Here is a 13,037-nt window from a genome sequence, read left to right on the forward strand (position 1 = left end):
TTTCTCTGGTGGTGGAAAGACTAATTTCAGGGCTCTCTAATGCAGTTTTTTGTTTAAAATTTTGTTTGTTGTTTGTTCGTTGCACTCATTGGTTACTGCTATGTGCTTAATGATACTCAATTCAATTCAATTCTATCTCGAAGTTATTTTTTTGATATGGGAATTTCTGTTAAACTATTCAGCATGCTATGGCAGGCTGCCAATTTATGTTGTGTAGGATGGTATGATGAATTGTGTATAGTGGTGTCAGTATGGGTAGGAATATGCAATTTAATGAGACATGGTGGGGAATATTTGGACAAAACATATCTGTGAAAGGGATGAACATAATTAATAATATAATTTCACAAATTTTATTATAAAACAGTTAAATCAGGTACATACAACAAATAGGATCAATTAGTTTTTAAGCTACATTTGCAAAATATTACATAGTAAAAACGTTTTCAAACTGTTAGTCTTAATATACCTTGTTTGAAATTAAACGTCAAATTATCAAATAGATTTTTATTTGATTTCTCAAGCAAAACAAATAGATTCAGCTATATTTTACGAAAAAAATTCACTGTGTAAATACAATGTATGATTAACCTCACCGTGACTTCTTCAGTTTATACTAGAGAATGAGGTGTATAGCAAGAGTCGGGGTAAATTGCAACAAAACTTCATAAAAAAATAAAAAATCTAGAACTTTTCAGATATTTGAGATATAAAGGGAATTTTTACTCTGAAATAAAGTTAATTACTTGTTTTATAAGATAAATAATGTTTTGTTATGTTGGCATCGCTGTTTGAGTTGTATTGTTGACTGACTTTCAGCAGAAAATCATCTGCACATTTTCATCCAACAAAAACTTTGCCTGCAAGTATGACAATGATATTCTAAATATCTTACTTTATTGCTTTAAATATTTTTATGATTATCCAATAAACAAAACTCACATTATTTTACGCACTTGTGTTAAAAAAGTATTTTTTTAGGTTATGTTAAGTTTTTATAAAACCTGGGGTGAATTGTAATACATTTTTTTCTGTTGCTTTTCACCCTCAGTACACATAGCTAACAGCTGATTGTTTTTTTGTCTTTTAGCATAAACATGCGACCCTAAATTATGTAAATATATATTATTTGATCACTATAATAATTGTTTCTGGTGTCAGAAATAAATAAAAATGCCTCGAAAGTATGTAAGTATTAAAAAGTGCAAATATTATGATCCATGTCATTAGAAAAGCAATTAATGATATATAGAGTAGTGGTAGTTTTGGAAAAATTGCAGAAAACTATGAAATAGAGCATACTGTACTATGCAGACATATGAAAAGAGATGTGACCAACAAAAAAGTTGGTCAGACTGCCCTGTCTGAAATTGATGGAAACCTCTTAGTAGACTTCAGATTTGAACTAAAACTGTACCAAAATTTAGGAATAATATGTCTGGACCTGATGTTTTTCATAGATTTCTAGCACGACCCAAGAAAGCGCTGTCGGATCGTAAGTGTCAAAATATAAAACACTCTAAAGCAGCTAGTACTAAACAGAGTATCAATAAATACTTTAATCATCTTAGTATAGAATTAAAAGACATTCCAGCAAATAATATCATTAATTATGATGAGACCCATTTATGCGATAACCCAGACCGAAAAATGGTTATTGCTAGAAGGAGTTGTAAGTATCCCGAAAGGATCATGAACTCCACACAAAAGCTTCCGTCAGCTGCTGCTGGCGATATAACTATTCTCCCTCAATATGCGGTATATAAAGAGCAGCATATCTATGATAGCTGGAGAGTTGGGGAGCCACCAAACTCTAGATACAACAAAGTTAGGATGGTTTGATTCTTATGGCTTTCAAGATTGGACCAAGACCATAGCAATACCTCATTTATCAAAACTCTATGAAGTAAAGATCTACTTAGGCGACAATTTAGCCTCACACCTATCTGCAGAAGTCGCTAAAATTTGACAAGAACATAACATCAAATTTGTTTTTTGCCAAGCAACTCTACACGTCTTGATGCCGCATTTTTCTACCCATTTAAACAGACTTAGAGGTCCATCTTTCTAAAATGGAAACAAGGCCCAGGAAGAAGTAAAGCACTTTGCCAAAGGATCGATTTCCAACTCTTCCTAAAGAGCTATATGTGTCACTAAGAGAAATTAATGTTGTTTCTGGTTTCAAAAAATGTGGCAATATTTCACTGAATAGAAATAAAGTTCTGGGCATGCTGCATTTCTCCAAAGGTTATAAAGTCAACAATAAGATTGCCGCTGCAACCGTAGATGCCAGCTTCAAATAGTGCATGAAACCTAAGACAATTTGTCAAACCCAATACAAGGCAAAAAAAAATACACTATTGGTCCTACCTGGCAAAAGCGACGAAGTTGTAGATTCTCCAGTAGAAATGTCTAATGACAAAGATGAATGTACAGTAGGAGCTAGCAATTGTAACAAAAGCCAAAGAGCAGCTCATTAAAAAGGAAAAAATCTGTTAAAGATCATGATGAATCAATTTGTGAAGAGTCAAAGAGTAAGTGGGCAAAAATTCCATTTTTGATAAAAGGAAAGCAATTAAAACATACTATATTAAAAAATTTCAGTAAGTTTGACTACTTATAGCTAAGCTTTAAGCATAAAAGAAGCTTTTCAATTGTTTTTGTTAGAAGTAATTATAGAGATAATCTTATTTTAAAAAAATAGAAAAGCTAATATTTTTTATTCTAAGAAAGCAATAAACTTTAATCCTATTCTGCAAGAAGAAATAGAAGCATTTATTGATTTACTTAACATTTTTGGAGCACTGCACGCTGATAGGGAACAAGTATGTGTGCAGTAGTATGAGCTGCATTGTCAGCAATAGATTCCATCAGATTATGAGCTTTCTAAGCTTTAAGAGCGTAGGCGCAAAATTTCGGGCCAATGCTTTTTAAATGCATTAATTTTTTTCGAATCCTAAAAAAACTAATAAGTATTTTTGAAAAATTTAAACGTAGAATTAAAGAATACATTATTACTGAGGGCCGAAAGTCCCTGGAAACTTCCATAATGTTTATTTTAATAAGTTACAGGGTGACAAAAAAGAGAAAATTTAGTGTGATTTTTAATTTCAAATATCTCATTCAAAAAAACTTTTTGTTTATTCTAAGGGACTTTTGGCCCTCGGTAATAATGTAATCTTTCATTCTGAGTTTAAATTTTTCAAAAATATTTGTTAGTTTTCTCAGGATTCGAAAAAAATGATTGCATTTAAAAAGCATTGGCACGAAATTTTGCGCCTACGCTCTTAAGAACTTTGAAACAACACAAGAAAGGAAACGTATTAATCGGGGATGTTTTTAATAATTTTGTTTTAAACTGCAACAAATCATATAATCCATCTGAACACCTGATGATTCGACCTCGCATTGATGAAGGTTAAACAAAAAATTGAATTTTAAGTGATCGAATAACTATCTCACTACCTGAACTTTTACTTTTTGATTGCTGCATCATATAAATGAGTTTTCATCTACAGTCGTCCTATTAGAGGATCATTTATAAACTCCTATAAGTTAAAAAACTAACAAAATCTCGTCTTAGCGTGATAGAAGGCAATATATATGCGTGTTATTCGAATTGCGGACCGTTTACATAGCATAACAACATCGACAGGAAGCAACAGAACTAATGACATGCAAAACTCGGTTTAATATTCACGATAAAGAAGAGAGAGGATGTGACAGAGGCACTTTATGCATGCAAAATGAATTTTTATTATATGAAATCGCTAAGTTTTTGTGCGCTTTGCAATTACTAATATTACAGGATGCCTTTGGGCTTGTGTTTTGTTAAGTAGGAGACTAAACAAATGTAAAAACTATCTATTATATTTGACATTTCGATTTACATCGCGAAAATCGTATGTTGAGAATAATTTCTTAACTGAAACATCAAACATAACCTATTTTTAATCAAAATCGTTGTTTATTTTCATTTTAATATAATAGATGATATAGGAATGCCACAAGAAAATAGTATTAGAAGCAAATACAAGCATTAAATTAATATATTTACAATTAAATGTCTATCAAGTACAATAGTTGCCACGCAAAGATGGGCAGTGAAGATGTACACAAGCAAACAACTGGTGTAAAGAGTAAATACAAGGATATTAACCTAAAAGGTGGAAGAGTAATAGAATTTACATTCGAAAGGAATATGCGCATCGTGAGTACTTACTTTGACCACAAAGAAATTTATAAAGGTAGTTCGATATCAATAGATGGGCAGAAAATTAATCAAATATACCATGTGCTGATAGTAGCTAAACATATGAAAGCCATAAAAGATAGTCGAACCTATAGAGGAACAGAAACAAAGAAGGACCAAGGTGCCAAGGAAGAAATAGTAACCGGTTGAACGTTATCATGACCTCGTTATAGGCTGTCGACTCTCGTTATAGGCTTTCGACTAGGAAAGGTTAAGTTACTGTTTACCATTTAATATCTATTCCATGCAGTTACTAATTAGACAGTTCTAAGGGTTATTAGGAACGGCTCTTTTCAGCATTTTTGGCAAGTGAAGATTAATGCCTGCGATATTTTATTGGGATGGTTTCTAATATATTCCTGTACTCATCAGAAAGTTCGTTGCCTGCTATGTTTAGAAGCTTAGCAGGCGGGAATGGAACTTTTGTTTTTGGGAATCTGAGTTTTTTGTTAAAATGATCTGGTGTTCGAGCCATTTTTTGTGGAGGGAACGTATCTTTTACTTAGGTTAAGTATCCTATCATGGATTGAGTCTACTTTTGCTATTTGGTGGATTAATGATGACAGAAAGTCGGGGCTTTTACCCATAATTCTCCTCAGGATTATTCTTTCTACGGTCATGACTTGATTGAGTTGTTTTTTGTTTAGTAGAGTATAGATTTTTACTTTGTATTTGATAATTGGTCTTAAGAAGATTTTATATGTGTGTAGAAGAGTAACTTGACTAATGTTCCCAAATTTACCACTTAGTGCTGTTAGGAGTTAGCGAATTTGGGCCTGTTTCTTCACCCTGTCAAGGGTGTTTCTAAGGTCAGTATTCCAATTGAGTGTCTTTGTGAATTCAACACCCAAGTAGGACACTGACGGTCTAAAATCGAGCCTTTCTCCGTTGAGCATTATGTGTTTCGTTGTTTCAGTTCTATGCGGGAGCATTTGGGAGTTCTGAATAAAGTGAGTTGAGTTTTTGAAGGGTCTAATGTTACTTACCACTCGATTATTTGGTCAAGTTGGAAGGAACGTGGTTTGGGTGGGAGGTCCTAGAACTCAGCGTATAGCAGGATACTCTCAGACCAGTTGTAGGGGGTTGGGAGGTCGTTGTTATAGACTGTATATAGTATTGGCGCAATTATTGAGCCCTGAGGTACTCCTGCAAGAGGAGTGAATGCGGGGATAGTTAGCTTTCGACATTGACTCGTATAGTTCGAGCGGTTAAGTAAAATTGGATTATTCTCAGGAATGGAAAGGGCACGGTGGTTTGGTGGAGTTTTTCAATCAGCCAGTGTGAGTTTGAGATGAATGACATTCAATTCGGATTTCGAAACGGATTGGGAACACGAGAAGCTCTTTTTGCCTTAATTGTGTTAACACAACGATGCAGAGATATGAATTTAGATGTATATGCATATTTTATTGATTATAGAAAAGTATTTGACTGCGTTAACCATCAAAAGATGATCGAAATTATGAGAAATACTGAAATTGATTAACAAGACTTGCGAATTATCTAACTATATTTGCACCAAACGGCAGCAATTGAAATTGAGCACACAACGTCCGAAGATATACGAATCCGATGAGAAGTGCGACAAGGTTGCGTCTTATCAGCATGATTATTTAATCTGTATTCGGAATCTATATTCACATAAGCATTAGACGAGGTTCAAGGTGGAATCAACATTAAGGGAACCATCAGAAACAATATCAGGTACGCTGATGCTGTCCTAATAAGAAAAAGTAGATTCTACACTTTATAATATTAAGATTTCAGTTAACTTGATTTAATAAAATGTTGACAGTTGACATTAATTGAAAGAGATACAGAATGTTAGAATGTACAGACAGTTAAAATTAAAAATTTTATTTTTGCTGCAACTTTCATGCCTAAAAATTTATAAATGAGGACTTTTGAGTATTAGGATTTATAATTTGATGCATACTTTAATGAATCTGATAGAGGACACGTCATATATTCCACATTTATACAAAAATATTAAAGATACACTATATCAACATAAAAGAGATATACTTGTTAATAATTTCAAACCTTAACAGTTTTGAAGATAATCGCATTTTACAAATCAACTGCATAATGATTCTTCTGATATTTGTGCGTTAAAAACCGAATACCTGGGGATAAGCATAATTAATAGTTTATTCTTATAAAAACAGCTTAAAGATGGTTATGTTACACTATAAAATTATGTTAGGGCTGCAGAGTACTTTGCTTTCCGACTAGAGTAAAAGGAGTGTAGCCTACTAATGAGCTAGCCGCGCTCTTTTAAAAATCCAACACAGGTTCAAAATACTTCTTCTTCTTCCTTCTTTTATGTAGGCTTTAAAGCCTGTTTCTTCTTCAATATTAGCCTAATAAATGGTTTAAATTATCGCTCCGTCTTTTTCTTGGTCTGCCAATACTTCTTCGTCCATTTGGTGACTTATCTCGTGCTATTCGTACTATCCTATCCTCTGCCATTCTACTAATGTGTTCGTTCCACTCCTATTTCCGTTTTGTCACCCACCCCTGTATGTCTTCTATATTGCATGCTCTTCTTATGTTTTCGCTTCTCTCCCTATCCAACAGACTTCTCCCTGATATTCGTCGAAGTATTTTCTTCACTCTTGTTTCTAGTAGTCGTCTCGTTTTAGATATGCCAGGTCTTATCTCCGCCGTGTATGTTAATATAGATCTAAATGCTGCTTTATAGATTCTTGTTTTTGTTTGTCTTAGGTGTTGGTTCTTCCAGATTGTGTCATTAAGAGATGCCGCCGCTTTACTTGCTTTTAAGCTTTGTTACTTTTAAACCTTGCTTCCTGCTTTATTATTTTTCCATCAATTTCGATTTTACATCGTAGTGGGTATTTAGATGTTGTCATACATTTAGTTTTTTCTGCTGATATTATCATATTGTATTTCTTGGCTGTTGTATTGAAGATGTATGTCATTTCGTATTATTCTATAGGTGTCTCGGGATTCTGGAGTATTTAATATTTTGTACTTCGTGTAGGCCTCTCGTTTCTTTTTAAATTTCTCTTTTATTTCTTTTCTGGACCATGGTGTATTTAAACAACAATGGACCATGGTTCAGAAAAGAAATAAAAGAGGAATGTAAAGAGAAACGAGAGGCCTACACGAAGTACAAAACAAAAATACAACGCTCAGAAAAAATAACATATCTCGGGTTCTCCTGGACCAAATTTTCTTTTTCTTTTTTTAAACTGGGGTACAACGTTAAAATAATAACTTTCGTCGTATTTTCATTACAAAATTATCCAAAATAAAGCAGCTAATGACTAAATCGCCTTTTTATGTTATTTTTTTTTTATTAACTGCTTATATAATATCAATCCACAATCCTCAGTTAATAAAGGTTTGAGATAATAATTTGGGGAAATGACTTTCTTCTATATTTTTCGATTGTTTAGCCGAATCATCTCGAATATTATTAAATAGCTATATAAAGACCAGTTATTAATATGAAGAAATAGTCTAAACTGTATTTTATAGAATGCAAATTAAAGCAATTGTATAATTATTAAATAAAAGTGTAAATAAACCGAATCGTCAGTTTAATTTTACTTACAATATTTTGCAAATGGAGTACTTTCAACAACATAGTTAATATTTGATCATACATTCTCACGTTACACCTTCACAATATTCGTATAAATATATCATCACATTCAGCAACACAGCATGCTCACATTATCGTTCATCTCGTCCACCTCTACCTCAGATTGTGCCAAGAACATGGAAATAATACTTCGTCTGAGGTCACAACTAAAAAGTTCAGTCTGTGACAATGATACCACATTGTCTTCAAATTTATAGTACCAATCGTCTTCAATATGAAGACTTCTACGAGGAGAATTAAAAATATGAGTATTTATCTATGTTAATGAGACTGACCACACCTTCGTTCTTAACTTTCCTCAAGGGCGGGTTAAATTTACTAGCCAGAGGGGTGTCAGTGACGTCTATAATTTTCGGGTAACTCCCGTTTTTAAACATTTCTTCGCTTAGTCTATAAACTCCGGAGTTAGCTAGAGAGAGGTAGACTAGATTCGTTAAGGGTTGGAAGCTGTGGTCAGCTATTACAAACATGACATTAGAATTAAGGACTAGGTTTCTTAGTTTTGGTAGTTTAGTAAAATTGAGCTCGAATATTTGCTCTATTCTATTATCGCTTAAAATTAAAGTTGTTAAAGAAGCCGACTTCAAAAAGGGCCTATTTCTAAAACGTATCTTATTAGTCGTTAAATCTAGTTTTTCTAAATTAACATTAGTTTTGAAAGTATTTACATCCAGTATAGTCAAATTGTTGCCAGACAAATCAACAACCTTCAGATAATTAAGATGCCGGAAGGCTCTTTGGTGTATTATTGTGATCTGGTTATGACTCAGCTGTATTCTATCTAGTACGGCGAATCCATTGTATGAGAAGATATTAGCAGATAAGTTGAAGATGTTGTTGTAACCGTAATTTACTGATCTGACTGATGGTGCTCCTTTTGGTATTGAGGTCAGTCCTTTGCCCATTTGTGCTAAGTATGTTGGAAGCTGTGTGGTGGTTTGCACTGGTTCTGGAATATGTAGTTTCGGCGTAGTTGACCTAAAAATATAAGTAGAGATATTAGTCACAGTCTGAAAAATAAATATAACCTAAATAGAACAAAGAAAAGCCGTTCTAGAAAAATATAAATCTCAAATATAATTCAGTTAAGAATAATATATAGTGATTTAAATTCAATAAATTATAGTGATTTTTTCACGATTTCGTGAGTGAAAATTCAAATTTAACCGCAAAATCAAGGTCAGTGGCTGGATTCAAGGGGGTGGGGGTCACGCAGGTCCATGACCCCCCCCCCCAAACAAAATTAAATATCAATGAAATAATCCTAAAAAAAATAATCATTCATTCAAATTCATTTATTCTAGGGGTAAGTGTAGACATATGCGGAAGCCTTTTTACATTGCTCTTTTAAAAAATCAACAATTCTGAATAAAGTAATACCTCGACTAACGCTACCTCGACTTCCGGTAATTCAGACTTACGTGATTTTCAAATTTTGTCAATTCGTCATTTGAGTGCCAGAGAATCCTTCGATTATCGATGAGATAGAATTACCGCCCACACAGTATTGTGGCACTAAATGCATTCTTCAAAATAAAAAATCAAATGCTGAATCTGTTTTTAGCAAACTTTACTATGAAGTAAAGGAAATAGCTGAACAACTAGATATTAAATTGAAGATGCCTCGTATAATTTCCCGTCAAACCTGTCCTCAAAACCAACCTGCTAACTCTTGCGAAAAACATTTCCGAAGATCTATTTATTTACCCCTTTTAGACAATATCTTCACTGATTTAGAAGAACGATTTTCACCGAAAGTTATGAATCTATTTAATCTTCGAGTTGTTTTAGAAAAGAATACATTTTATAAAATTATATAATATTTACTCTTATTTTTATACTATTTTTAATCACTTAACTTTTATTTACCACTCGTTGCCGGCTTTTGCTGACAATTCGTGAGAAAAATTTCAATACCGAGTAAAAAAATATTTCACTCACTTATAGCCTAATGTGCCTAATTATAGAAATAACTATTCTTAAATTAGATTATGTTTTTTGTTCAATAAATTAATTTAAATAAAATGCTGTTTACACTTCTTTTTAGGGTTCCTTCTTCATTACAGAAGGGTGGGTATAACTACAGCAAATTGCTCTCCATCTTGGGCTATTCTTAGTATCGAATGTGTGTCCATGCCTGTCCAGTCTCTTACACTCTTCAGCCAGGAACATTTTCTTCTTCCTGGATCTCTTTTTCCTTCTACTTTTCCTTCCATTATAAGTCGTAGAAAGTTATATTTTTCTCCTCTGTAAACATGTCCTAAATAACTCGTTTTTCTGTTTTCTGTTACAATATTTAGCAGTTCTCTCTCAGTACTCATTCTTCTCAACATCTCGTTGTTGGTCACATGCTCTGTCCACGAAATCTTCAGCATCCTTTGAAAAACACATATTGCAAAGGCTTCTATACGCCTCATACGTGTAATTCCGAGAGTCCATGTTTCCAAAGGAATAAATGAATGTTTTTACAAATTAATATCGGATAACCAACGATAAGATAGAGTTTATTAGGAATGTTAAATACATTCATTAATGTTTACACTTACATTGAGTTATTGCATTTAAATTACTTAGCTTTGGTTTATATTTATTTTGCCTTGATTTGTTCTTGATTTTGTAGCCATAGGATAGGTGGATTTAAATTAATTGTCTTTAAAATACCTAGTTTAAATTGACATTCCTTGGTCTTTCACTATATATAATTTAATAACTTTCGTTTGGTTTAATAGTCTTGATTTTGCTGTTATAGAGTGTGTGGGTTTATAATGTTTTTTTGGTTTAAGTTTAAGACCCCTTAATGTTGTATCCTTCTTTGCACCCGTAGGGTGTTTGGATTTTTATAATTTCCCATTGGTTTAATATATCGCTTAAAATAAATATTGAGAAAATCCCTTACATAAGGCACAAATCATATCAATCGTAAAGGTGCAAAAATCTAAATCCTATATCAAAATCACCCTCAAGACCTATGACCCCCCCCCCCAACAAAAATTTGTGGATCCGCGATATGTAAAAAAAAAATAATCTCAAGAGATTATTCTATGGTAGAAAACTAGGGGTAGATATGGGTCAAATTATTATAATTTAAAAAATATGTATATTGTTTTTGCCAATTCACCTAGTATATTTTTTTCATTCCAATCACTATATTTCTTGAAGCCCAAACACCTACTTGCCGTTCCGCTCATGAAATGCTTTTTCGCTTTGGCCGGATGGAGAATCGCTGACGCGATTTTGGAGAAAATTCCAAATTAGAAAATCGAAGTAGCCGGGGAATCCCACGAACCACTAGGTAGTGTTTACAGTGTCAGTATTTATTATTTGGTGCAATATTAACGAGCAAATATTTAGAATGGATCGAAGTAAAGCAAAATTTACTACAAAACCTAAAAGTAATATTTGAAATTACTTTAAAATTAAAAGTGTACAAGGTAAAACAACGTAGTTTTGCAAATTTTGTGATAGTCGATACGTGAAAAATGCAACAAGAATGGTGAAACAATGCCCGGTGGGAGCGAGACAATTATTTGAAAAGGATCATCAACTGCTTTCAACGAACAGTTAGGTTCGTTCAGTGAAGGTAAGTGAAAAATATATAAAATAATTAAAGTAATTATAGGTGGTTTCTTATGGCTACATACAACAAAAATTGCAACTAAAAACAAATTTATATTTTTTTGTTGAGGGGTTTGTTTGGGATCAATCCTATTGTTTACTATATTTCTAAATTAGAGTCAGATAAGCCTCGACTAAGTCAGGTAACTGAGTGTTTTTTTAACTTAAAAAACCATATGGACAAAGTCTACATCTTCAAGTCCATTATGGAAACAATAAGAAAAGGCAATAAAGATGTTTGTCTCTAAAAGGAAACAAATGCCAATACATTCAATTCGTTTTGCAAAGAATATAATGGATTCTAAAATTAATGGTGTTCATTTAAGCAGAGAAAAACAAGTTGAGGGAACTGAGTTTATAGATAATTTAGCCACTTTAAAATATCTTGATGACTCGGCTAAAATAATGACAGATTTTGCACTTTATCGGTCCAAGTAGAGATTTTTTGGAAAACCATATGTTGTAAAATCCATTGAAAAACTAAACTCGATCATATGTTGGAAAGGTACGTGTTTCGGAAAAAAATTAACTAAAATAGCAGTGGATATATTAAGCATGCCTTCATCCAGTGCAGCGACTGAAAGAAGTTTCAGTACTTATGGTTTTATCCACTCCTCTAAAGGAAACCGCCTTACTGCTGAACGGGCTGGTAAGGTAACTTTTATTGCTAACAATTTAAAATCGTTAGACGTAGACCAGTCCCTGACTGAGCTGGCGACTCGTGAACAACAAAATCCCACAACTCCTCATCAGTACATTGAAATGTAGAATGAAGATGACCATGATGAGCTAATGGTAGAAATATCTGAGGCCTCATCTTTTCAGATTAGATCACCACATCCCTTATTTGCTGTTATGAAGAAAATTTAAATACTTCTCAAATAAATTGTATTTTTTTATATATAAAGAACACTGTTGTTTCGTCCCATAATTTTGTATATAATTTCATGATTCTTAATACCCTTTCATCTTTAACATTATCCCTAAGCTGAGAATGACATAGGGTCATTCTCAGAAAATTCTCCATATCGAGAATATTCTCTGATTTTTCATTCTCGAGAATTTTCCAACACTACTCCTAGTTGGAAAAGCTGTACACAGTAAAATAGAGCTATTAAGGTGTTAACGTAAACGTTATTTAAAAATATAATTTTCATTACAAAAAATTGTGGCTTTGCTCCTAAATTACCTATGTATTACTTAAAAGTACGTGAACACCTTGCAAGGTTTGTGGTTGACAAGAAAATAATAACAACTTTATATTGGAATATGTATCCAAGTAAATAAATTTTTTAAGTCTTTTTGATTTCCTGACTCTGTAAATTGAATAAAGCGAAATCGACGAGTTAACTCTACCTCTGATCGTGTGTGAGATGGTTTTGTTTGGCAATTGCAAGGTGTTTGTTTATTTATTTTGAGCGTAAGTTGTAATATCAAAGTATAAATATGATATACTACAAGTAGTCAGCAAGTTTATATCAATATTTTTGTTACGGTAACAATTTCATTATCATTTTAATGATGAATGTGCAAATTACT

General features: G+C 32.8%; 1 protein-coding gene across 1 annotated transcript in view; it reads right to left on the reverse strand.

Annotated features, from left to right (window-relative positions):
* Nucleotides 1-363: 363 nt before the first annotated feature.
* LOC140434105 (uncharacterized) overlaps nucleotides 364-13,037 on the reverse strand; it is a 36,582-nt gene continuing 23,908 nt past the window's right edge. The window contains exon 2 of the mRNA XM_072522137.1: nucleotides 364-8,861. Coding sequence (XP_072378238.1) covers nucleotides 8,120-8,861 — 742 coding nt within the window. The 3' untranslated portion in view covers nucleotides 364-8,119. The remainder of the gene's footprint in view (nucleotides 8,862-13,037) is intronic.

This window comes from Diabrotica undecimpunctata, chromosome 2, assembly GCF_040954645.1.
Source record: "Diabrotica undecimpunctata isolate CICGRU chromosome 2, icDiaUnde3, whole genome shotgun sequence".
NCBI classification, from domain to species: Eukaryota; Metazoa; Arthropoda; class Insecta; order Coleoptera; family Chrysomelidae; genus Diabrotica; species Diabrotica undecimpunctata.